This window comes from Aythya marila, assembly GCF_965140915.1.
Source record: "Aythya marila genome assembly, chromosome: Z".
NCBI lineage: Eukaryota > Metazoa > Chordata > Aves > Anseriformes > Anatidae > Aythya > Aythya marila.
Genome location: NC_139080.1, coordinates 86,764,633 through 86,789,697, shown reverse-complemented (window position 1 = coordinate 86,789,697; position 25,065 = coordinate 86,764,633). Strand labels below are relative to the sequence as shown.

General features: G+C 42.2%; 1 protein-coding gene across 1 annotated transcript; it reads left to right on the top strand.

The window, feature by feature from the left end:
- The first annotated feature begins 7,414 nt into the window (after nt 1-7,414).
- On the top strand, nt 7,415-24,692 carry ERAP1 (endoplasmic reticulum aminopeptidase 1). Its single transcript, XM_082784400.1, has 18 exons — nt 7,415-8,103; nt 8,630-8,768; nt 10,192-10,326; nt 10,908-11,028; nt 11,390-11,544; nt 12,097-12,210; nt 13,880-14,011; nt 14,557-14,688; nt 14,858-14,941; nt 15,301-15,458; nt 15,958-16,037; nt 16,315-16,498; nt 19,336-19,492; nt 19,580-19,764; nt 20,527-20,688; nt 21,593-21,733; nt 21,841-21,922; nt 23,225-24,692. The coding sequence occupies exons 1-18, from the start codon at nt 7,637-7,639 to the stop codon at nt 23,369-23,371; spliced, it is 2,775 nt and encodes a 924-aa protein (XP_082640526.1). The 5' UTR covers nt 7,415-7,636; the 3' UTR covers nt 23,372-24,692.
- Nucleotides 24,693-25,065: the final 373 nt, after the last annotated feature.

Here is a 25,065-nt window from a genome sequence, read left to right as displayed (position 1 = left end):
GGGAGGCCTCTCACGGCAGGCTGGGGCATGGGCTCTGCAGCCCCCTGCTCGTCCTGGGGGCTGTCGTCTTGCGCCTCTGCATCGGGGGCCAGCTGCACCTCCAGGAAGTCGTCTTCCGCCCAGATGGAGTAGCGGATGGAGGTGATGTGCTGCCTGCAGAGGGGACAGGTGCTGCTTCTCTTGGCCCAGCGCATGATGCACCCGAAGCAGAAGTGGTGCACACAGGGGAGGACGTAGCTGGGCTCCTTGGGGACCCCCTGGCACACAGGGCAAGTGATGTCCTGGGCCTCACTTGCCATGGTGTCGGCTCGCTGCAGCGGGCTGGGGAGAGCTGCAGATGGGGAGCTGCTTCCCCTGGCTGGCACCGCTGCGACAGCTGATGTGCGCTGCAAGAAGGAGAGAGGTCAGGGTCAGTGGCTGAGCCAGGGCAGGCAGCGGCAGTGCCCCGGCCCCTCAGCAGGACAAAACCCCAAGCCGAGCCCCGGGGCACGTGTCCCCGCACAGCTCACCTGCACTGCTGCGAGCACTCCCTCCACAGCCCCGGCTGCCTGAGCCAGGCAGGGCCGGGGAAACGCAGGCACTGGCTGCGGGGACGGGCACCGAGAGCAGTTGCTGACGGCCCCACAGCACAGCTCCAACAAATCTCACAAGAGATCCTTGCTCGGCACTCCAAGCCTCGCACACACGCTCAGCGGGAGTCCAGGCACGAGCCAGGCTGGGCCAGGCTCTGCCGGCGCCCCAGTATAAGCAGCGAGGGCCGTGAGGTCACAGCCCATTGCTGGCTGACCTCACAGCCCATCGCTGGGTGACCTCAGAGCCCAGCACTCTGGGTGACCCCCAAAAACCAAAGCACGTGTCTGAAAGCACTTGCCAGACATTTGGTGAACCCCGGCAGCTTGGCTGCCATGACCACTTCACTGGGAGGCCTGTTTCAGTGGCCAAGCCCCGTGTTGGTGTACAATCTTCTCCTCGCCTGCAGCCAGACCCTCCACTGTCCCATCTCCTTGCCATTCCCTCGAGTTTTGTCAGTGGCCCCAGAGAGCAGAGCTCAGCGCCAGCCCCTCTGCTGCCCTGGTGAGGAAGCTGCTGGCCGCCATGAGGCCTCCCCTCAGTCTCGTGCAGGCTGAACAAACATGCGGACCTCATGTGCTCCTCATCCATCTTACTCTCCCGATCCTTCACCACTTCGAAGCCCTCCTTTGGACACTCTCCAATAACCTGATGTCCTTCTGTTAGTGTGCTGCCCAAAAGTGCACCCAGGACAGGACTCGAGGCGCTGCTGAAAGAGCGCAGAGCAGAGCACAGCAATCCCTGCCCCCGCCCAGCTGGCGATGCCGTGCTGGAGGCAGCCCAGGATGCTGTTGCCCCTCCTGGCTGCCAGGGCCCCTGCTTGAATCCCGTTCAACTTGCCATCGACCAAAACGCCCAGATCCCTCTCCGCAGGGCTGCGCTCCAGCCTCTCGTCCCCCCGACTGTCCATACAGCCAGGGTTGCCCCTTGCCAGGCGTGGAATCCCTCACTCGCTCTTGCTAAACCTCATATGCTTGGGGATTGCCCAGCTCTCTGCTTTGTCAAGGTCTCTCTGCAAAGCCTTCCTCCCCTCGATGGAGTCAGCCACTCCTTCCTGTTTAGCATCATGCCTAAACGGACTCCATATGCCCTCAAGTCCTACATGCGAGTCAGTCGGGACAACGCTGAAGAGAACAGGCCCTAAAATGGAGGCCTGCACAAGCCCCTATGACTGGCCACCAGCCTGATGCAACCCCATTTACAAGAACCCTTGGAGCGCGACCCGTCAGCCCCTTGTTCACCCATCGCATTATGCATTGCTCTAGCTGTGTGCTGCCCAATTTGTCCAGAAGGAGACAGTGAGAAACAGTCTTGAAGCTGTGCTGAAAGCCAAACAGGTGCCATCAGCTGGCTTCCCTTGGGCAACCAGATGGTTGGCCACTTCATCAAAAGAAATCAATGGGGGTGGGCAAGTGATGGGGAGGGGACATCGATAGGCCAGCTGACCTAAACCAACCAAAGGGACATTCCAGAGCACCTGATGCCACACTCAGCAATAAACAAGGGAGCTCCCGTGGGGCAGGGGGCTGTTCCTCCTCAACAACCACTACGTGTTTTGATGCCCTGCTTCCCAGGACATGGCTGAACATCGCTCGTTGATGGGAAGTAGAGAATATTTCCTTTTCCTTCTCTCTGCGCTTCCCCGCGGCCTTATTGTTTCTTTTGTTTCTTTTTCTCCCCATTCCCCTGCCCTTTAATTCAACCATTCTCATCTCCAGCCTCTTTGTGCTGTATTTTCTCTCCCAATTTAATAATAGCCACTCTTCTGGGTTCGCAATAAGTGAACTAATTTTAATTCCTACCTCGCTTTTTTAATTATTTTAAAACAGCATCAGCAAGGTCTGTGCGACACCAGAACACCCTTATATAACACCCAAAGAATTGCCATCTCCCTTTGGTGATTTGTACCACCGTGCCTGCTGTTTGTCATCATCGCACCATGCCCTGCTGAGATAGCTTGGCTTTGTCTTGCTGCCCTCCTTGTAGTTACGAGAAGGCTGCCCTGAGGCTCCTCTGCAGTCTGACCAAACATCTTTGCCTCAGCCCCTCCTCACTGAGCAAGGGCCCCAACCCCTGAGCATTGTGAAATTGCCTACAATGCATTTCTAAGGATCTCCCTAATGGGTTTTTGAAGACAAGATTGAAATTCTTCCTCCGTGGAAAGGAACCCATGATGGAGCAAAACACAAGTTTTCATACAAGCATGTTGGACGTGCTTATGGTTTATCTCATTTCTGTGTCTCAGAGAATTGCTTGTTCGGCTAACAATTTGACCTCTTTGAAAGCGTTTGTCCTGACCGTCTCTCAATTGTTTGCCAATGCCTCCTGCTGGCCACTGGCTGCCGCTGTTTGTCTAGGTAAAGAACAGCTTGTTGCACACGCACCGTCAGTTTTAAGCGGCTCTGGCAAAGACGTGCATGCCTGATGTAGCTTTGCATATTTAAGAAGAGATAAAAGTGTAGCTTCCACTCAAGTGAAAAATCTCATCTGCACACAGCCTTTCCTATGTGAGTTCAGAACCTCTCACCAAGGAGGGCCGAGATGCTGAAGTTGCTGAAGTTGTGTGACTTTCTCCGTTTCCTCATGGCAACATTTAGCCATGATGCTAACTAAAATACAAAACGTGAAATCTTGGATAATTAGGGACTCCGCCTGCGGCATATCACAACAGTGTCATGGTCAGATGTGTCTCGGTGAGACAACCTGAAAGCCTCATGCTTGAATGTAGTGCGTGTTCTTGCAGCAGGGACACCTGGACGAGGACTGCGTGACAGAGCTTTCCGTGTTTCACAACCAGAGCAGGGAGAGTATATCGGAATTAATATCAGAGGTAAGAAATACATGTTGTTAATTTGTTGTAATTAAGCATGCTGATACAGTAAGTAACCTTAGCGTATTGGCAGCCTCATGGTCCCTTATTCTCAGGCGTGAGTTTTGCTGTGCTTTTCCAACCTACGGAATCCCCACAGAATTTCAGATCTGTCAGTACAGCTCTGAAGCTCAAATTTGCCTTTTCTTTTTCCTCCTTTCATTGTGTTTCCTAAACTTTATTGATATTTTCTACCATGCTGATATCCTTATGAATTTCTGAAAGGCAAAATAGACTCGCCCTAAAGATGTCTGGATGAACAACAGATTTCATGCACTGGCTGAACTCCGTGCTTTGAAATGTTCTGATAGCGGAGGGAAAACTTTCAGTGCATCGCTCAGCCAGGCTATAAAATAAGCGTGGGGGAATTACTTTTCACAAACTTTGAAAGAAGTGAATCAGTTCCTGTCCCATTGGAATAAAAATGTCAAAAGCTGAGCTGACTAGCTGTAGAGGAATTGTACCAATGTGTTAGTGGTGATATTCTAACCTGGTAGAAGAGACTTACAAGATGAGGTGGACTCCGGCCTTAATGTGAAGCTGAAAATTGTCCTTTGAAATTTATTTTTTTTTTTATTCTACTGTATAGAATGAAGACTTGGGATCAAATCTTTCACATAACTGTAGCGCAAACAGACTTTTAAAGTATGTGTTCTACTTAAAATGGATAAATTTTGGAGTAAACATTGTTGTTTGTTTGTTTTTGTTTGTTTGTTTGTTTGTTTTTCAGTTACAGGAAATACAGGAAATAATCTGAATAATCTGCTCACAGGAGGAAACAGCTTGTCCAATTAAGTTTTGGCATTTACACCGTTCTTTACTAGGGGACTTCTATTGCCTTATAACTTATTCAGGCTAATGGTATTATGCTGCAAACCTGGCAAGCATTTTTCTTGCAGTCCTCATAGCAGTTGTGATACTGAAAATCACACCAAATGTTGATTAAAAAAATTTTTCTTGTTGTACTCCCAATCAACTTGCTAGCAGGCAGCCTGGGAAGAGGAAAGAACTCGACTCCGTGTACGCGCTATGCAGAAACAACTAAAACATTGGTATGTTAGCAGCACTACTTCCATTAAAAATCTAAACATAACACTTACATGAGCTACTATGGACAAAATTAAATCTATCACAACCAATCCAGCACATACAGGAACAATGGTGGTCTGTCAAACCTTCCTGGCCCTGAGTTGACCATGAGGGTAATGATTTAAAAAAATAGGTGATGAGGTGATTCCTGCACCTGTTTGAGCCTCTGGTGTGGGTATAATAAGGGATTGGCCCCAGTATTAGCGATGACAGTGAAAGGTGAATTAACAAAATATTTGGTGGAGAGGGAAACTGTTAAAAAAATCCATTCCCCTTTTAATTCTCCAGTACGGCCAGTTACAAGTGTTAAGGACATGATGGCTTACAGTAAACTACAGAAAGTTGAATGCAGCTACTAAACCATTGACTGTCACAGCACCCAGTCTGTCTGACATACCTAATCTGCTCAATACAGCAGGATTTCAAGGATGGCTGTCGTTGGTGTTCGAGATATCTTTTGGTCACATTACCATGGCAGGGACAAGACAAATTTGCTTTTACTTTGGAAGTAATAGAGCATTTTTTTGCTCATTTACCCCAGAGGTTTAAGAACAGACCTGCACCAACACGTGCTGAATTGGCTAAGACATTAGGAGAAGTAAGGTTACCTGCTGGAATCACATTAATTCGATAGGGAGATATTGAGTGGGGGCAGTGATGAGCAGCAAGTACAAGAAGGAATGGGCTTCCTCATAGACAGACATATGCCAGCAGTACTCGTATTTGCTACCCACTCTCACAACTGCATCTGTGGTTCAAGAATTAAATTGCCAGTGCAGGGCCCAGAGGCAGACAGGACTGTTCTTTATGGACACAAATTGTTAAAACATTTCTAACAAGGTTTAACAAGAGCAAGGGTAGAGTCCTGCACCTGGGAAGGAACAACCACATGTATCAGTACAGGCTGGGGGATGACCTGCTGGAGAGGAGCTCTGAGGAGAAGGACCTGGGGGTCCTGGTGGACGACAGGTTGACCATGAGCCAGCAGTGTGCCCTCGTGGCCAAGAGGGCCCATGGGATCATGACGTGCATGAAAAGGAGCGTGGCCAGCAGGGCAGGGGAGGTGATCCTCCCTCTCTACTCAGCCCTGGTCAGGCCTCACCTGGAGTACTGTGTCCAGTTCTGGGCTCCCCGGTACAAAAAAGACAGGGATCTCCTGGAAAGAGTCCAGCGGAGGGCAAGGAAGATGATAAAGGGCCTGGATCATCTTCCCTATGAGGAAAGGCTGAGAGTCCTGGGTCTGTTCAGCCTGGAGAAGACTGAGGGGAGCTCTTACCAATATTTACAAATATCTTCAGTGTGGGAAACAGTGGGATTTGTCCAACCTCTCTTCAGTGGTTAGCAGGGACAGGACAAGGGCCACAAGACAGAGCCCAGGCAGTTCTGCACCAACACGTGAAAGAACTTCTTCATGGTGCGGGTGACGGAGCACTGGGACAGGCTGCCCAGGGAGGTTGTGGAGTCTCCTTCTCTGGAGATATTCAAGGCCCATCTGGATGCCTCCCTGGGCAGCCTGCTCTGAGGAACCTGCTTTGGCAGGGGGCTTGGACCCGATGACCTCTTCAGGTCCCTTCCAACCCCTTCAATTCTGTGATTCTGTGAGAAGAAAAAGATCGGGCTACCAGGCTAGCAGGTCTGTATCTGAGATCTCAAATTGTACCTTCATCCTGATGTTGGTGATGCTCCTGCAGAGAGGTTACCAGCACCACCACCGAGGACCTTCTTTTCCATTGTCAGTTCTTATTGCAGAGATATCTGAGCCTGTTGTCCTTTACTAGAGATCTGCTCTTTCTGCAGATCTCTAGTAAAAAGATCTCTAGGGTGAGAAACTCTTTTGGTAGTTGTTCTGCTCTGGTCATCTGCCTTGGTCATCCTAGAGTTTCCAGCATTCCTTGGGTGGTTTTGTCCTTCAGCAGTGGTACACATGGACCCAGGAACTTACTTCTGTGCCACAGGAGTGGTTAGAAACGCTTGGAACGGACCAGCCCACCGTGATGACAGAGCGTATTTTCATTTGAACTCCTTTGCAAGGACTCCTTTAAGGCTGGCAGGAATCTCGTGGAGCTGTGGCAAGTCCTGTACCTGTGGAATAACAACCCCAGGCACCTGGACATGCTATGGGCACCCTGCTGGAGAGCAGCCTGGCAGAAAATGACCTGAGGTTCCTGGTGGACACCACGTTGAACATAAGCCAGCAACGTGCCCATGCAGCAAGGAAGGCTGATGGCTGGCGAAGCCCTGTGTGAAGCTGAAGAGCTGGGTCCTTTTCTGGGCTTCCATGTACTAGACAGACGTGAGTGTAGCGGAGAGAGTCCAACCAAGATGATCTCTGCTATTTATCAGAAGAAAGGCTGAGAGTGCCCAGGCTGTTCAGCCTGGAGAAGCGGAAGATCAGGGAGATCTCATCAATGTCTATAAACACCTGAAGGGAGGGTGAAGAGAAGACAAGAGCCAGGCTCTTCTCAGTGGTGTCACAAGAGGCAGTGGGCACAATCTGGAGCATGGGAGGCTCCCCCTGAGCACAAGGCAGCGCTTCTGTGCTGCGTGGGAGACAGAACACAGGCACAGGCTGCCCAGAGAGGTGGCGGAGATCTCTTTGGAGATCTCCAAAAGCCTCCTGGTCGTGGTGCCCGGCACCCTGCGCTGTGTGGCAGCTGCAGCAGGCGGCCTCCTGCGGTGCTTCCAGCCGCAGCCTGGCCAGAGGCGCGGCCGTACCGTGCTCTGGGCTTCCCTGCTGAGAGAGGGACTCAGTCCTGACAACAGGTGCTCAGCGAGCAGCTGCTGTGCTGCCCCACGCCTTCCTTAGGGCAGTGCTCACACCCTAAGCCCCTGCTTTGGGGCCGGGCTTCTCCGCCCCCCCGCGGCTTCCATGAGCGGCGGCGGCGCGCTCCGCCCCGCATCCCGCTCGGCTTCGCTTCTTTCTCTTTCACTTTCGCTTCCCGACTGGGTCCTGCTCCCTCTCGGTGTCCCCGTCCTGCCTCGGGCTCTCTCGGTGCCAGCCTCCTGCCTCGGTGCCGGCAGCGCGGAGCGGGGGCTGGGGTCCCGGGGCTGCTATGAGGCGGCGGGCGCAGGGCGGCCTCGTTGCCTCCTCCCTGCGCTAGGTGCAAAATGGCAGCGCCTCGCCCAGCCGCCCCCATGGTGCCCGTGGTGCTGGGCTTGGCCGTGGTGGCCTCTTCCATCGGCGGTGGCCTTGGCGGGGACAGCAGCGCACCATTTCCCTGGGACAAGGTGAGGCTACCTGAGCACGTCGTCCCGCTGCACTATCAGCTCCTCGTCCACCCGAACCTCACCACGCAGACCTTCACGGGGACAGCTGCCATAGAGCTGACCGTCACCCGTCAAACCAGCGCCGTTATCCTGCACAGCAAGCGTCTGCACGTGGCCAGGGCGGCCATCGGGGCGCAGGAGGCGAGGGTGCTGGAGCAGCAGGCTCTGGAGCAGGTGGCACTGCTCGCCGCCGAGCCACTGCGGGCCGGCCACAACTACACCGTCACCATCCAGTACACTGCCAACCTCTCCGACTCCTTCCATGGCTTCTACAAAAGCACCTACAGGACCCAGGCAGGAGAACTCCGGTAATCCTCTTCTTTTTCATTAGTAGAAATGTCATTGTAGATACCACATGTAACTGGTTTTAGAATTTGTTGTCGGCTGCTTTGTAATTTCTCTTTGAAATTATCCGTGGCTGAGGTTCCTTTCACACACAAAGCCACACCAGACTGTATATATAATGGGATATCGCAGAGATTGCCATTCTTTCAGGTAGCCGTGGGGTTCTTGGCTGTAGCCTTAGCAGGCCTTAATCCACCGACACGTCCAGCCGTCCTGCAGTGATGTGAGAGGAAGAGTCTGGGGACTCGCTGGGCTCTGACAAGTTGTCTCTTATTGCAGAACCCCTTATCAGGGGGGTTGGTCAAGAAGCTTTATGTATCCACTTCTGTTCCCCACCACAGATTGAGAAATGGTAATTCTTAGCATGCCAAAGATTTTGAAAGTACTTAAATTATCTCATAAATGTGAAATTACTTGATTTTCACACAAGGTGGTGAACACTGTGCATATGAAGGTATGTGGACTAAAGGTTTTCTCTTTTTTCCTTAGAGTGCTCGCAGCAACGCATTTTGAGCCAACATTTGCAAGAACAGCCTTCCCGTGTTTCGATGAACCAGCTTTCAAAGCCAGATTTTCAGTTAAGATTAGGAGGGAACCAAAGCACCTTGCGCTGTCCAATATGCCCCTTGTAGGTGGATACATTCAATGTTGTGCTGTTGCTTGATGACCTTTAAAAAAGAAAGTAAAAGGAGAAGAGAATATCTAGGAAGTTGCTGTTCATGGGAATATTGAGCTAAAGATTATGTCAGTTCTTTTCTGAGAGTAAATGATTGCTGGTACTGTTGATACACAGTTATAAAGGAATGCAACAGATGTTGCATCCTAGGGGTTCCTGTTCTCTGCAGTGGTTTGAGAACAATGTAATCTCGCTAACCTTTATTTTACTCATAAAGTGCTTTCAGTCTTTGTCTTAGATTTTAAGAATTAATATTAAAATGTATCTGAATACAGACACAATATTATTCAGGACCTTATATATATAATATATATATATATAAATATATATAATATATATCAATATATATTATATATATTATTACATTATTATTATATTATATACATTATATTATTATATTATATATTCTATATATGTATTATTATAATATATATTATTATATATTATATATATTATTATATTATATATTATATTATATATAATGTATTAATTATTTCATATATATATATATATATATATAAATATATATATATTAAACAACAACAAAAAAAGGTTATTTTGGCCTTCAAAAAATGTCTGTGAAAGTGGAGTATGTGTAATACCTACAAATATGGTTTGCAGTTACAAAGATGTAGGCGTATGTAGGGTGGGTCACATGTCATACATTTGGTCTTACTCTGTGCATAAGAGATTCTTCACAAATTCTTCTGCATTGTTGATTCGTGATTTGCCAGGAAACTAACCCTTATAAATGAGGGAACAATGCCTCCCCATACACCAAGTACATTTCAAAAAAATGAAGTCTTTTGGAAGTTGGTTAAAAACAAACTAACAAACAAAACAGTTCTTGCATTGAAAAGTGGATAAAATAATGAATGAATTGTGGGTGCCAGTATTAGTATTCCAATGTGGCTAAATATACTCCAAGTGTAAGTTAGTTACCTGAGGCGAATCAAAAGGGAAAACTCTAACAGGCGACTCATTTTGTCTTGAAATAGATATCTGAGAGAGCTGAGTCATTGTTTGGAGTAGTTTATTTCTCTCATGTGTAACAAGTGATGTTTAGATTTAGACAACTTCTGATCAACTCAAGTGTGATCTTAATTAGATCGATGTGCTGGCAGACACTGAGGAAAATTAAAGCTTTTGAATGAGTATCTTTATCTAGTTTTAGCAATGTTGAAGTAACACTTACGAGTGAAACTACCTGTATGTTTCTGTTTTCTTTGTGTGGGGACAGGCTGGCACAGGGTTGACTTCTTTCCAACTTGTCTTTAAAATTGTCTTAGTGAAACTGAAAAGAAACACATTGATTTTTGGTGCCAAAGTCCTTAGAGGTACTACCGGATGATGAGCTGTGCTTGTCTTTTTTTAGATGAAGACTGTGAATATAAATTCATGGCTTGTTGAAGACCATTTTGATACCAGTGTCAAGATGAGTACCTACCTCGTGGCCTTTATTGTTTCCGATTTCAAGTCCATCAGCAAAATATCCAGTCATGGAGTTAATGTAACTATTCTGATTTTCTAAGAGCTTATTTTATAACAAAATCTATATGGAAACATATAGTGTACTTTCAAGCTAAATTGTTGGATTTATACATTGTGAAGTTTGACATGAACGAGAGGAGAGAAAAACGTTGGCTTTGTAATTGGATTATTAGTTTGCATTAAGACTAATTTTACTAATTCCAAAAGTTTTTGGTAATATGCTTTCTTTTTATATACTTACGTTCATTGGTAATACTGTTTCAAGTAGGACTGTTTGATTAAAAGGAAATTAAATATAGTTTTATTGGAGAATCATGAATAAAATAGAACAGTGGTAGTTAAACAGCTCTGTCTTGGTAGGGTATGGAAGGTATAGATGTCCTTTTACAGGCATGGTGGTTCTGGAGGATAAAGTAAAATTCTCATTTCTAATTTTGAACATATCAGTATCTGTATTTTTTAAAAGTAACTTTTGTATGAAAGCTGTTAGGTATGTGCTCTTCTGTCACTTTTCATGACCACTCACGTACCTATGTTAAAGAACAAATTCTGTAAACTTTTGATGCTGGCATTTAAATACTGCCTGCTTGTTTACTGTAGATTTCTGTATACACGGTACCAGAGAAGATCCACCAAGCTGATTATGCCCTGGATGCGGCAGTAAAACTTTTAGACTTTTATGAGGATTACTTCAGCATTTCATATCCCTTACCTAAACAAGGTAAGTGTTACCTAATTTAATGTATTCAAGAATAGCATTAAGAATAGAGAGTAAAATTGCATAAAATCAATGAGTTAGGTAAGACTGGGACAATTTTGGCTCCCATGTTTTTAAACTGTCTGCTTCGTGTAACTTAAGAGTATGTTGAAAAGCTTCACTGAGAACGGAAAATCCTTCTACAGAGAACTTTTTAAAGGTATGTTTTTGCTGTTACATTTAGGAGAAGCCTTAAAGAAGGTGTGATGTGGGAGCTGTTGTGAAGTGGGATGAGCAGGTGACTGGGTTCTTTACTGGGTCAAACAATCCTAGCAGTTTATTAATGCTTCCCTCCCCCCCTCCTCCTTCCTCCCCCCTCCACCAGATTTAGCAGCTATTCCTGATTTCCAGTCTGGTGCTATGGAAAACTGGGGATTGACCACATATCGGGAATCCGCATTGTTGTATGACCCTGATAAATCCTCAGCATCTTCTAGACTTTGGATTACTATGGTAATAGCCCACGAACTGGCTCATCAGGTGAGATTTAGGAGCAACAATAAAGGATCAGAAGGGACCCACAAAGTGGTCAGAGCTGTGTGGATGGAGAGATATTTGAGAATATAGACTGAAAAGAGCTGTTTCAGTTTGAGGGTGTTCATCCGTGAATCACGCGACTGTTCCCAATAAAGTCTCGTTGGGCTTCATAGACATGCAGGGCTGTAACCAAAATCTGTATAGTTCAGTAGCTGTAGTGCTCTGGGGACTTTGCACCATTGCTAACCCTTGAAATTAATTGCAAGCCGTGAATATAGGTAAAAAAGTTAAGAATCGTTACAGGTTTATGCGTGGCTCTCCTATCAAACCTGGTTTATGTATAAAGTTTCATGGAATTGTAATGGAAACCCATGCTGTAGAGTATTACCATTAAAATAAGAAACGAAATAGAAAGAGGCCAGAGTAAGCTGCATTACTACAAAAATGTGCCTTAAATGTCAGTGACATGCTATAAATTCAATTTCATATCAGTCAGTAGCAGCTTTTGTGAAAAACTGTGTAATTAAATTAAAATTGTTGTTGCTGTTTTTTCAGTGGTTTGGCAACCTAGTTACCATGGAGTGGTGGAATGACCTGTGGTTAAATGAAGGGTTTGCAAAATTCATGGAGTTTGTGTCGGTCAACATTACCCATCCAGAACTGAAAGTTGTAAGCAGCATTTACTGTATTTTTATTTCATATTTGCATTCTAAGTCCACTAATTTGTAAGGGTGAAGGCCAAGCATGTTTGTGCTGTGAAATAGTTTTTGCTTTCCCTTTGAAAGAACTGTCTGATCTTAACTCGAAGGGTAAGAATATTGATTTTATTGTATCTAATTATTTCAAAAACTGGTGATGGAAGTTAATGATTGCAATCAAAGTATATTCTCTTTTCAAAAGCTATTTAGACTTCGGAAAGTATAAAGGCATTGCTAGTTAGTCAAGGGAGGTGATTGTCCTGCTCTACTCTGCGCTGGTGTGGCCTCACCTCGAGCACTGTGTGCAGTTCTGGGCACCGCAGTGCAAAAAGGATGCAAAACTGTTGGAGAGTGTCCAGAGGAGGGCTACAAAGATGGCGAAGGGCCTAGAGGGGAAGACGTATGAGGAGAGGCTGAGGGCACTGGGCCTGTTCAGCCTGGAGAAGAGGAGGCTGAGGGGGGACCTCATCGCGGTCTACAGCTTCCTCACGAGGGGGAGTGCAGAGGCAGGCACCGACCTATTCTCTGTAATCACCAGTGATAGGACCTGCAGAAATGGTGTCAAGCTGTGGCAGGAGAGGTTCAGGCTCGACAACAGGAAGAGGTTCTTCACCGAGAGGGTAGTTGCAAACCTGAACAGGCTTCCCAGGGAAGTAGTCACAGCACCAAGCCTGTCGGAGTTGAAGAAGCGATTGGACTGTGCTCTTAGTCATGTGGTCTGACTTTTTGGGAAGACCTGTGCGGTGCCAGGAGTTGGACTTGATGATCCTTATGGGTCCCTTCCAACTCGGGGTATTCTATGATTCTATGAAATTATATATTTTTTTTCCCTCATGTACAGTCAGACTTAAATCCTAACGAAGACCCCCAAATCCTTCCGCTAGCTTTAGCACACGTTCAATATATGAAACTTTGCAAGTATGCCTAGTTCAAAGTACTGAAACGAACAGTGCGCTGGGAAGATCTATGCAGAAACTTGCCATAAAACTGCAGTGGAAAAATAATGAAGGAATTCATCATTTGCTTTTTTTTTTTTTTTTTTTTTTTTTTCCTTTGGTTTGTTTTGTGGTTACTAACCATTCATTTTGTCATCAAACTTTTGGAACGTGTGCATGTCTTTTTGGAGTTATTTTTAAGTCTCACTAGCTGGAGTATTAAAGTTGGTTTAGAAGGGTAGAGGCAGTTTGCCTCTCTATATTCCTTCCCTTCCCTTCCCTTCCCTTCCCTTCCCTTCCCTTCCCTTCCCTTCCCTTCCCTTCCCTTCCCTTCCCTTCCCTTCCCTTCCCTTCCCTTCCCTTCCCTTCCCTTCCCTTCCCTTCCCTTCCCTTCCCTTCCCTTCCCTTCCCTTCCCTTCCCTTCCCTTCCCTTCCCTTCCCTTCCCTTCCCTTCCCTTCCCTTCCCTTCCCTTCCCTTCCCTTCCCTTCCCTTCCCTTCCCTTCCCTTCCCTTCCCTTCCCTTCCCTTCCCTTCCCTTCCCTTCCCTTCCCTTCCCTATAAGGCTCTGGAATGAAACCAAAGATATGTTTGGCTTTCCTTATGGGATTTCAACATCATGTAGAATGGACTGAAATATGAACTAATAGGAATTCAGTAGTCACTAAGCAAACTTTGGTAGTAATAATCATTTTTGTCTCCTATTAGGAAGATTATTTCTTATCAAACTGTTTTGATGCCATGGAAGTGGATGCATTAAATTCATCACATCCTGTGTCTACTCCTGTGGAAGATCCAGCTCAAATTTTAGAAATGTTTGATGATGTTTCTTATGTGAAGGTAAAATCTGTAACTGATTTCATTCTCAGTTGTACTGATTGTACTATACGTCTGCATTGTACTGATTTCAGTCAGTCCTTTATACAAAACATCCCTGAACCGTGGTGTTAATATACTTTTTAATGTTGTTTTGATCTTTATATTCTATCTCAATCGTAGTCCAAAACTCCTGCATGTAGTTCAAATTGTGGTTTCCTGTTCCATCTATAAAAAGAGGAGGTTTTTGCCCCTTCTTACCTATTGTGTATCAATTTAAACATTAAAACATTATTTTAGGTGCTTAAACCAACCAGCGTTTTTCATTGGAGCCTGCTCTATATAGTAATTGAAAAAATAATAGCATATTTTACTCAATCCAAAATATATTTAAGGAAATAATGAAATCCAAATTACTGTTTAAATATATATAAAACCCAAATATTTCTCATCAGACAGACATACAAAATTGAACTGCTGTTTAGGTTAGCCTGCTGAAAATTTTCTGAAAGAAGCATCTTGCTGTCTAGGGAGTGGTTTTGTAAACATTTTGTCACACTTTTTTTCAGGGATCCTGTATATTAAATATGTTGAAGGACTACCTGACTGATGATGTTTTTAAAGCTGGACTTGTGCAGTACCTGCAGAAGTACAGCTATCAGAACACAAAAAATGAAGATTTGTGGAACAGTATGACAAATGCAAGTATTTCTTATTCTCTTTTTTTTTTTTTTTTTTTTTACTTTTTTTTTCCCCCCAAATTTCATAGCTTTTTGTGAATAGTGTGTTTTTGTAGTATATTAATGAGGCTTGTGACCAATACTTATGGTAATGATATCAAAAACAGATGACCAAAACTTTCTTCTACAGATCTGTCCCACAGTAGGTACTGATAAAAGTGAACAACAAGGTGATGGCTTTTGCAGAAGGAACCAACAGTCATCTTCAAATGCAGTAAGCATCTAGTTTTTTACTCATCAGTATTTGAAAGTTTGGTATTTATCTGAGTCCTCTCATGTTACTATACTGTGCTGTGGCATCGGTTTGTGTACAGACAGAAATCCTACCTCTGTGCCTAGGACTGACCGGAAAACAGCACTATTTAAAGAGATGTCACTAACTATGTAAAAGTGTCCCGAAAAAGAACAGCCAGAGTTGTCATTGATATCGCATGTTCCAATCGAAACTTAACTATGCTGAGGTTACAAATTTACAGCAGTTTTTATGAAGTTCTTAGCTACTAAATTCATTGTCTATGCACTCCATCTTCCTCCTCTTCTTACGTATCTTCTTTTTCCCTCACCAACAAACAGCACTGGACTAAAGGAGAGACTCTTGATGTGAAGGCGATGATGAACACTTGGACACTGCAAAAAGGTTTTCCCCTGGTAACTGTCACAGTGAGAGGAAAGAATGTCCACCTGCAGCAGGAGCACTACATGAAGGGAACAGATTCCCATTCATCCACCGGGTAAAGAAAATGGGAAAATCTCAGCCCACAAACCATAATACTCACCTATGGCAAACACAGATATACAATAATAGCTTTCACTGTTGTTTCTTAAGGAATGCTCCTTGAACTGATTGGATGTGAGTCTTTCCCTGTGCAGCTCAAGACAGTACTACCACTGCAGTAGTTACAGGTGGCTACACCTGGTGTGCCTGACTAAGTTACTGGTAGCTGTACAGCTACGGTGGCTGGGCACCTAGGTGAGCTGTGTGAACTCGCACTGGAACACGCCAGTGGAACTAGGCTGAAGGTCCATATAGTTGTAGCTTTGCTGTTAATGATCTCCCAGGCAAATTAAATCAGGGCTAGTTAGGTGCATGTGGTTCTGCACCAAAACAGAGACGTGAGTGCAGGTCATTGCTCTCATCCTGCAGGTAAAAGATACTCATCAGCTGTTAGACTGGGCCAGGTTGGAGAAGCTTTTGCAGAGTTCTTTCATTAAATTTCTGTTTTGCATTAGGTACTTGTGGCACATTCCACTAACCTACATTACGAGTAAAGCTGACACTGTGCAAAGATTTTTGATGACAACTAAAACAGGTAATTTATTTGATTAATTATAGGTGATGAATTTATTCAAAGTTTTTCTGTAAGCTTTTTAGCTTTCCAGGTGTTTTTTGCTGAATTGACAACTTCAGCTACTAGTACAAGATAAATGATTTTTTGTCATCTCAATTGCATTGCTATAATAATCTCTTAGTATATTCAGGATTCATGTTATAGTTTTATTTAAATCTCTGAAATGAGACTATTATTGGGTATAATATTAGAGTGATTTTGAACCACTAATAAAAAGGAATTATATTTTTGTTTATAGATGTCATTATTCTTCCGGAAGAGGTTGAATGGATCAAATTCAATGCGTACATGAATGGTTATTACATTGTGCACTATGAAGATGATGGATGGGATCATCTGATCAACCTTTTGAAAGAGAACCATACAGCGATTAGCAACAATGACAGAGCAAGTCTCATTAACAACATATTCCAGCTTGTAAGGTAAGGCATTCTGTGCAAGTCAAAAACAATACAAACTGCATTCATGAGTTTATACCACTAAAGTTGATTACATATACATTTTTCATTATATCATTCAAATAGGAGCATGTTCTTCTCTTGCTTACAGCAATGTAAACCCGGGATTTCTCATTTGCAGTGGCCTTATCCAAGTATATTTAATGAAATAGACAAGAAGACATAATAATCCTCATGGTCTGTGAAGTGTTTGAAACAGGATGTAACTCACTATTTGAGTCTTGTTTTTAAAAGTGAGATTTGGAGTGAAGTTCTCAGTGAAATTCTGCATTTGCTGTGTTAACTTAGTGTCACATGGTTTTTAATTGTAACTTCTGAGTTCAACTTTCACAGGGAAGTGGCAAAAACATGTGTACTATTGATGATAATGACCTGTTTACTGTGGTAATGAGGTCTTTCTCATGAGATTATTAGAATTACAAGAAATACTAAGAAACTGAGTCCACATCCTATTTGCAAGTTAAGGTTTTCTTTAAGATAAGGTAATTCTTCTTAATGTGTTGTCACTAATTCTCAGTAGCGTGTATTTAACTAGTAACACTTTTACACCATGAAGACATTGAGAGTGTAAACATGGCACACCTTTGGTTAAGTGAAAAATATGGGTTAACAGATGGAGCTGTCAGAGCTTATAGCATTACTGTATTTTTTTTGTAAGGTATTTTTTCTGCTGCTAACATTGGGCTAATGAATGCATACAAAATGGAGCATATATCTGTTTTTGATAAAACTTTATTTTTCTTTGAAAGTTTTCTTCATATAATTTTCTGCTAAAATTTTAGCTTCTGAGGAAGCTCAGTCGATGTAGACACTTAGTGTCTGGATTACAACTGTTCTTCTAAGTACCCGAAATGGTCATCAGCACATCTTCATGCAACCTATTAAATCTCTCAGTCAAGATTTTGCAAATGAGCTAATGCTAGGAGAGCGTTTATGTGGAAATACTGATGTTCTCTAGTACTGTCAAATCTTTGTCCTGTCCTGCATCACAGGTAGCTGTGCTTTCTCTCTCAAGTTCAAGAAAGGGGAGCATGGAAGCAATATTATGACTTCCCTGGTCCAGTTGGTGAGCAAAAAGGCAATTGAGTAGGTGGTAGGGCATACAATCTCTTACTCTGTAATTCAGCAGAGGTTTTTAGACTGTTTTCCAGTAGGCATTCCAGGATGAGATGTTGCAAAAAGACCTGCTATATTCAGTGTTGAATATATATATGACATATATCTCAGTTGAACTGTATCTTGTTGAACTGAAAAAAAAAAAAACAACAAAAACAACAAGATGTCCCTTGCACTTGCATCAGATAAAGGTTACAGTCAAAGGTGGCAAAATTACAGCCCCAGGTAGGGTTGCTCAGTGAGCTCAGTTCAGCGTACAACAGAGAGCTATGGCACTCAATACATGCCTAATTTCTGATGTGGACAATACAGCAAAGCCAACCTTTAAGCAGGGACCAGAGGAAGAAGACCAGTCAAGCTTTGACTAGTAGCTTTGACTGAAGAGCTTCCTTTTAATGTGAGGAGCAGGGAGAAACATACTCACTTAGAAACCTGAAAGTCAGAGATAGAAGATGGCAGAAAACACCAGAGGATGATCAGAAGCTAAATTCTTAGCACGACATTTCACAGATGAAAAACAGAACAGATTTGAAAGGGGAGTAAAAATAGGTCATGCTCAATACAGACATGCTAGTGGAAAGATGCTGGTGTAAAGTGATGGAGTAGGGTAGTGTTTTTGCTCCTGGGAAGACACTGTTTCTATTTGTCAATTAGAAACAAGGCTCTTACAGTAATAAAAATGTGATGTGATTATAGCCATGATTAGTCTTAGTTCTGTGGATGTTATTACAAAAAAATGTGTCTTAGAGGTGTTTGCAAACAAAACTGGAACAGGTGTGTATACTGAGAGAAGCAAAGAGAACCAAAGAACTGAATGCATTAATTGCTGATCTTACAGCACTCCAGAAAAAAAGGTGGTAAGGAGAGCTGGAAGACAATCATGTGAATCTGAGGTGGCAGCTCAAAAAGAGATGCCAGCAGGGCTAGTCAGCTTTTTTATCTGGACAGTAGAAGAAAGGTTTTTATAGTTCAAAGTTTGAAGGGAAAAGGGGAGCCTGAAGAAAGATTGCTTAGAGAAGAAAAGAAGAAGGGACAATTAGAGATGCAAATTGCATTAAACTTGGTTCCTTTTAAGATGGGTGACTTGTATTTTGAAGAAGAGAAAGGTGAATAAGGACAAAATAAGAATGCATATGGGGAGATAGCATGGGCAGAAAGAAGCAGAAAAAATGTTTCACAGAAGGATAAAAAAATTACCAAGATAAAGTGAAATAAGTCCTCTTGCATTTTCTCTATTTTTTCTTGTAATAAATAATTGAGGTACATCCTGGAAGACACAGAAGGCTTGAGCTGTTAGTTAAAGTGAAGAACCAGCTGGGATTATAGCTGTGAGGTTTTACTACAAGAGATTAAGTACCTGCACATCAAGCTAGAAAGGTGTTACAAGGGAAATATGTTCAGTGATTGGATTTCTTCTGTATGTGCTAAATAGAGAAAAGTGAGGAGACAGCAAGAGAGAGACAGTGCTTTGATGACCATGGGACAGGGGAGAAAGTGGGTCTTACTGATAACATTCCCTTACAGTCCATTTCTTAGTTCAAAGACTAGATATTATGTTTCATAGCTTATGTTATTTGCTCAGCTGCATTTGACTTCTAAAAACAAAGTTAAAAAACTGTGTCTTGGATTTTGCTTTTGTTTTGTAAGCTTAATTGCAACTTCTTTTATCCCCTTCTTCTCTTTAGAATAAAAAAAATTCCAATTTCTAAAGCTTTAGATTTGACTTTATACCTGAAACGGGAAACACAAATCATGCCTGTACTCCAAGGTATGAATGAGTTGGTTCCTATATACAAGCTGATGGAGAAGCGGGATATGGATGATACAGAAAAACAGTTAAAGGTAACATTTTAAGTATCTAGAGTTTCGTAACTCTGCCTGCACCTTGTAAAAAGCGCTTTATATATAATTTTTATTGTCTTATTTTAGGAATATATAGTCAATTTATTTAAAGACCTAATTGACAAGCAGCTTTGGAGTGATGACGGCTCAGTGTCTGAAAGAATGCTTCGGCAGTCCCTGCTGCTCTTCGCATGTGTGCGCAGATACCAGCCATGTGTGGACAAAGCAGAGGAGTATTTTCTGAAATGGCAGAAATCCAATGGAACCTTGAGGTCTGTTTTGGAAATAACTTTTTCTTGTAGTGTCTTTTCTGATACTTTAATTATAGGAAAGTTAATTTACAGAAAGAGATGAAATGGAGTCCTCTTAGCAATCTGAAGTTTAGTCTTTTTAGTTCTGTATCTCATACTTTAACTCATCACTTCCTTCCCGTGCTGGTGAACATTATATACCCAAGCTAGCACGTATGTCATGTAGTACTCCCCAGCTTGTCTTCTCAGATACGTGAAAAAATTCTTAGAAAAATTCTTTTTAGAAAAGTGAAAATTACATATAAATATATTCCCTTCTGTATCTGTCTGGAGACTGCTCTATAAAAATAGGTAGCTGCTGTTCATGACATCTGTGTAATTTGTGCTTCTCAATATGACATAAGAACTCTCTCTAAAATACCCTCCAAAACATCTCTGAGAGACTGTTCTGGGCAGGCCATAGAAGACTATGTTGGTATCCATCGTCTATCTTAAATACGAGATAGATGGGAAAGGAATATACAAAATAAGTGAGGAAAAAAAAAATAAAGGAATGAGTGAAATATTTCTGGAAATCATTTCCAGGTCAGGAACACTGTTGTGATACAGCCTGATATATTTAACTGTTTCCCAGCAAGAAGGATCACTAATACCCATGAAGGACTAGTATTTCTTAAGAAACTGTCTGTTATGTGAGTTGATGTATGATGGTGTTGAGGTTATATTTCTGCAAACATTCCTAAATATGACATGGAGAGTAACTTGGTGTTCAATTTGTTGTAGTTTGCCAGCTGATGTGAAGACAGCAGTGTATGCTGTTGGAGCACAAACATCTGAAGGTTGGGATTTCCTCCTTAGTAAATACAGACAGCACTCATTCAGCATAGATAAAAGTAGAATTGAATTAGCTCTCAGCTTCACCAGAAATAAGGATAAACTTCAGTGGTGAGTAGTGTGTTACACAAGAAGAGAATTGTGTTTTGGGGTGAATAACCACATACTGACACAGGAACTAGTATCATTCGGTCTTGTTACATACGTGTTGAATTTCAGGATTTATAAAATGCATTACAGATTTTATACACTAAGAGCAAGTGGCTGCAGCATTTCATTTAAGGGTTTTAGTGCCAGGAGTCAATGTGCTCAGCATTGCAGCAGCAAATTGGGATGAAATATAAACCTACCCAGATACCTTGTCTTTGCTTGACAGACACTTCGTTGTTTACCTTTTTAGTTATTTTGGTTATAGGTGTATATACTCTTTCTTACAAAAATGTGTTTTCTCACTTTTGAGAAAATTGAGTGCTACTGAAGTTTTCAGATATTCAAACCTTCAAAGCTTGCATTCTGTAAACCTGCTTTCTGCCTTCTGGTGGGGGTTATGAACTACTCTCTCTATGGAACTCACTCTCATTTAGCTTGTAGCTATGTAGCTGTTTCATAATGTTATTTTTTGTATTTGCTGCTCTTTGGACATGTTAGTCAGGAGTTTGCAAGGACTGAATATTCCACTGACAGTGTAGAACAAATTTATTTCCTACAAGGGATTAGAGAGGTTCCTATTAAGTTGGAAACTTTTGAATAGAACCAAAATGTAGACTGTTCTTATAATTTATATTCAGCATGCAGGTCTATTAAATAGTTGTAATTGAAATGAAATGAAATGAAAGTAATAGGAATGGGAAGGATGGATATACATTGTAAAAAATTGGAAGTAACCCAACAGTGTTGGGACCTTTAGAAATGCAAACTTTATAAAACAGTAGAAAATACTAAGCAAGTAATCATTTGTCATTTTTATCTTTATCTACTGGTCTAAACAACTTCCATATGTATTATTAATTCTTAGGTTACTGGATCAAGGTCTCCGTGGTGACATCATAAAAACTCAGGATCTTCCACACATTATTGTGTATGTTGCCAAAAACCCATCTGGCTATCATCTTGCGTGGACGTTTTTAAAGGAAAACTGGGAGAAATTAGTAGAAAAGTAAGGAACTTGCATTGTTTCACTGCTGCCTGTACCCAATTATACTTTTACATGCTATTTTCTACCAAACTGTATGTTTTCTAAGTGTAGGTTATTCTTTTTGACAGATTTGAACTTGGTTCGAGTTCCATAGCAACCATTGTCACTGGAGTGACGAATCAGTACTCGACTAGGCTACAGCTTGCACAGGTAAGCCATTCAGATTAGCTGTTCTGGTTTTAAAAACTAGTTGTAGTTTAACTGAAACAAAACTCTGGTTTAAATTTTAACATCTTAAAAGCATGACTAGTTATGAAGTATAAGAATAATATCCTGTGTTTTCCTTGAGCTTAACTCCTTGAGGCAGAGCATTAAGCCAGTAGAAAGGAGAAAGATGTTTAAGCAGTGGACTTGGATGCAGAGTATTCATGTATGTATGTGTATGTAATGTTCGTGGCTCTCTTCTGGAGTGTACTGAGGAAAAATAAGAGCAAAAGCAGGTCTTCTCACCAAGTGGTCTGAAGGGCAGTGATAAGGATAGTGTGCTCTATGTCTGCTGCTCCAGGGAGAATTCTCCATGTTTCTGGATGTCAACATATGATAATCATTTTGTCCACCTATTCCACTTCTGTCAGTGTCAAACAAACAAACAAAACCAAGACTGGCCAGTGTGCAGATTCAAAGTCCTAAAATGGGATCCCCGACCATTTTTTTGGAAGCTGAAATCCAGATTTCCTGGTTTGGGTCAAAACACAGGCAGAAATTATATGACCATATTAAGTACAAAATGAAATATAAGGAGCAGTGCATTCTTTTGTACTTCATTCTCACCACTTGTTTTAAATCCAAATGGACTCTGACAGCGTGTCAATAGAATGCTATAGCAGTGCCACAGGCTGCAGGCACATTTCTGTGCCCTACCTAGAATATCTGTGCATCTCTCTGGGGGATCTGCAGGACTTATGACATAAGAGTCTCTGCAAACACACTGGCAGACAGACAGCAAGTATAAGGAGAGAGACAATCCAGCAATTCTTTTCCATGTATCCTACTTGTACCTTTTGTGTACTTTGTACAACTATTTGCATCTTGCATCCCGTGTATATCAGCAGGGACAGTTTCAGTTCACAGCCTGAGACATTACTTGAACTGCCAGTGAAGGTGTGTTACCAACTGAGCAGCCAAGAGGCAGAGTAGGGGATGCATTTTCTTCTCTGGGGAAGTCTATACACAGACAGACACTGCTGTCCATGTGGTTGTTGAATGAGCAAGAACCAGACAGATTCCCCTGCACAACAGTTTGTCACTTCCTGCAGCTGCTTTTTTGTAATCTGATGTTAAATGTAATCTTCATCAGTTTGTGAGATTGAGTCAGTATCTTTTTGAAGGTTTTGAAATTTTGAAGATAATTTCTCATGTCAGGTGGTGATGTCAGGTCATTTATCGTGCTACTCTTTAAGAGACACTGCTGCCTCTTCATCATCTGTCCTTCCACATTTTTTTATTCAACAGGTGAAAGAATTCTTCAGTTCTCTGGAGGAAAAAAGTGCACAGCTTCGTTGCATCCAACAAGCTATTGAAACCATTGAGGACAATATACAATGGATGGATAAAAATTTTGAGGATATCAAAACATGGCTGCAAAAGAATCACCTATGAATTAGGATAATTTATTTTTGTCAAAAACAATTGTAAGGCACTGAAAATTCATAGGAGTAGCAGCAGAACAATTTTAAGTTAGTTTCTCTAGAAGCGCGCTAGGTCTGCACTATTCTTCTTGCTGTCGACTGAAAATATTGTTGTATTTTTAGGTAATGTTAAGGAAATGAGCATACATTTTGTGTGCAGAAAAATCTCAATCTTATTTTAGACGATTAATCAGTTAATTTTAGCTAGAAATTTTGCTTTTAATTATTCCTTTTACACCTGATTTGAAGCGCAACAGCTACCATAGTTACTCACTGATGTTTAAGAGGAGAGATAGTCATTTGTAATGAGCGTTATTTCTTATCTCTAAGGATTGTAAGCTAATTACTGCGAGAACTGATGAATATTATATGCTAAGAAGATGTTATTATGTGCTTATGTTACTTAAGAAATGAGCTGAAGTTTTGGAGTTTGTTTTTTTTTTTTTTTTTAATTTTATTTTATTTTAAAGACCCACTAGTGAATGAATTTCTTCTCTGCTCACCTAATAAAATTCCTCAGTTCCAGTACTAGTATTAAAAAAAGAAAATCCAACTATTACTGTAATTGCCTAAAACACTTGATTTCTTTGCCTTGACAAACATAGCCTCGATGTGATTTATTAGTTTTTATTTTCTCTGCTGTTTCCTTACTGGCTGAAGCAGCCAGCAACTGTAACAAAGACTGAGACTTAAGGAAAAAAAAAAAAAAGCATGAGGTGGAATAATCATAACCTTTCAATTGTGCCTTGTTCCCTTTTCTCTCTGCTAGAAATAATATCTCATTCTGAGAGCTCAGAAAGGCTTTTGAATTCTACTATTGAAGGACAAAAGTTCTGTCACAGCATTGTAGGAAAAAAAGTTTCCCTCTGCTTTCTCTAGCCATTTACATATAAGGAATCTTGTACCTCATAGCACATTAAGGAAATGCATTCTGAAAAGGCTGTGTACCCTGTTTACCAAAATTTAGGAATTTTTCAGATTGACTTTCAAGTTTTGCATTCTAATGAACAGCTGATGTTTAGTTCTTGTCATACAATGACAGTGAAACTTTGCAAAGCTACTATAGTACTGCACTGTTGTGTGATGTAGTAGACAGGTACACAGCTTGACTAAAATGTAATTTCTTTTGTGGTGGGATGTCTGGATAACTATCTAGTCTTCAGTTACTGCAAAACAAATAGGAGGTGTTGAGACCGACTATTTCATGTATTGATGACTGCTGCTTGCTTTAAAAAGGTTTCAGAGCAAACTGAGAAGGCAAATTAATAAAAAGCAATATTTATATGTTTCTACATAGAGTGCTTCATTTCTGTGTGTATGTTCTTTTCTTTTGCTATTGTAAGCAGTAACTTACATTGCTGGTTTCTGCTTTAACTGGTTCATTTTGAGCTGCAGGGATTTACTTTTGTTTCTCAACTGTGGGAGAAGAAATATATTTCTGAGACTTCCCCATAACACAGTCCCCTCACCTCCCCCCCCCTGTTTAAAAAAAAAAAATCAATTAATCAGTCTGGAGTTTCAAGCATGTATCTAGATACACTGCACCCCTCTCTGTGGGACAAAGACAGTTATTCACAGACAGGTATGGTGACAGGGTATTTCTCCCACAGTACATCAGTAGATTTCATTGTGTCACTTCATACCAATCAATCATTAACAAACATC

Excerpts from the sequence above, each read along its gene's own strand:
- ERAP1 (XM_082784400.1), top strand. The coding sequence starts at position 7,637 with ATGGCAGCGCCTCGCCCAGCCGCCCCCATGGTGCCCGTGGTGCTGGGC. Across the intron at positions 16,038-16,314 it reads TTTGATGACAACTAAAACAG|ATGTCATTATTCTTCCGGAA; the intron begins GTAATTTATTTG and ends TTTTGTTTATAG. Across the intron at positions 19,765-20,526 it reads AAATCCAATGGAACCTTGAG|TTTGCCAGCTGATGTGAAGA; the intron begins GTCTGTTTTGGA and ends AATTTGTTGTAG.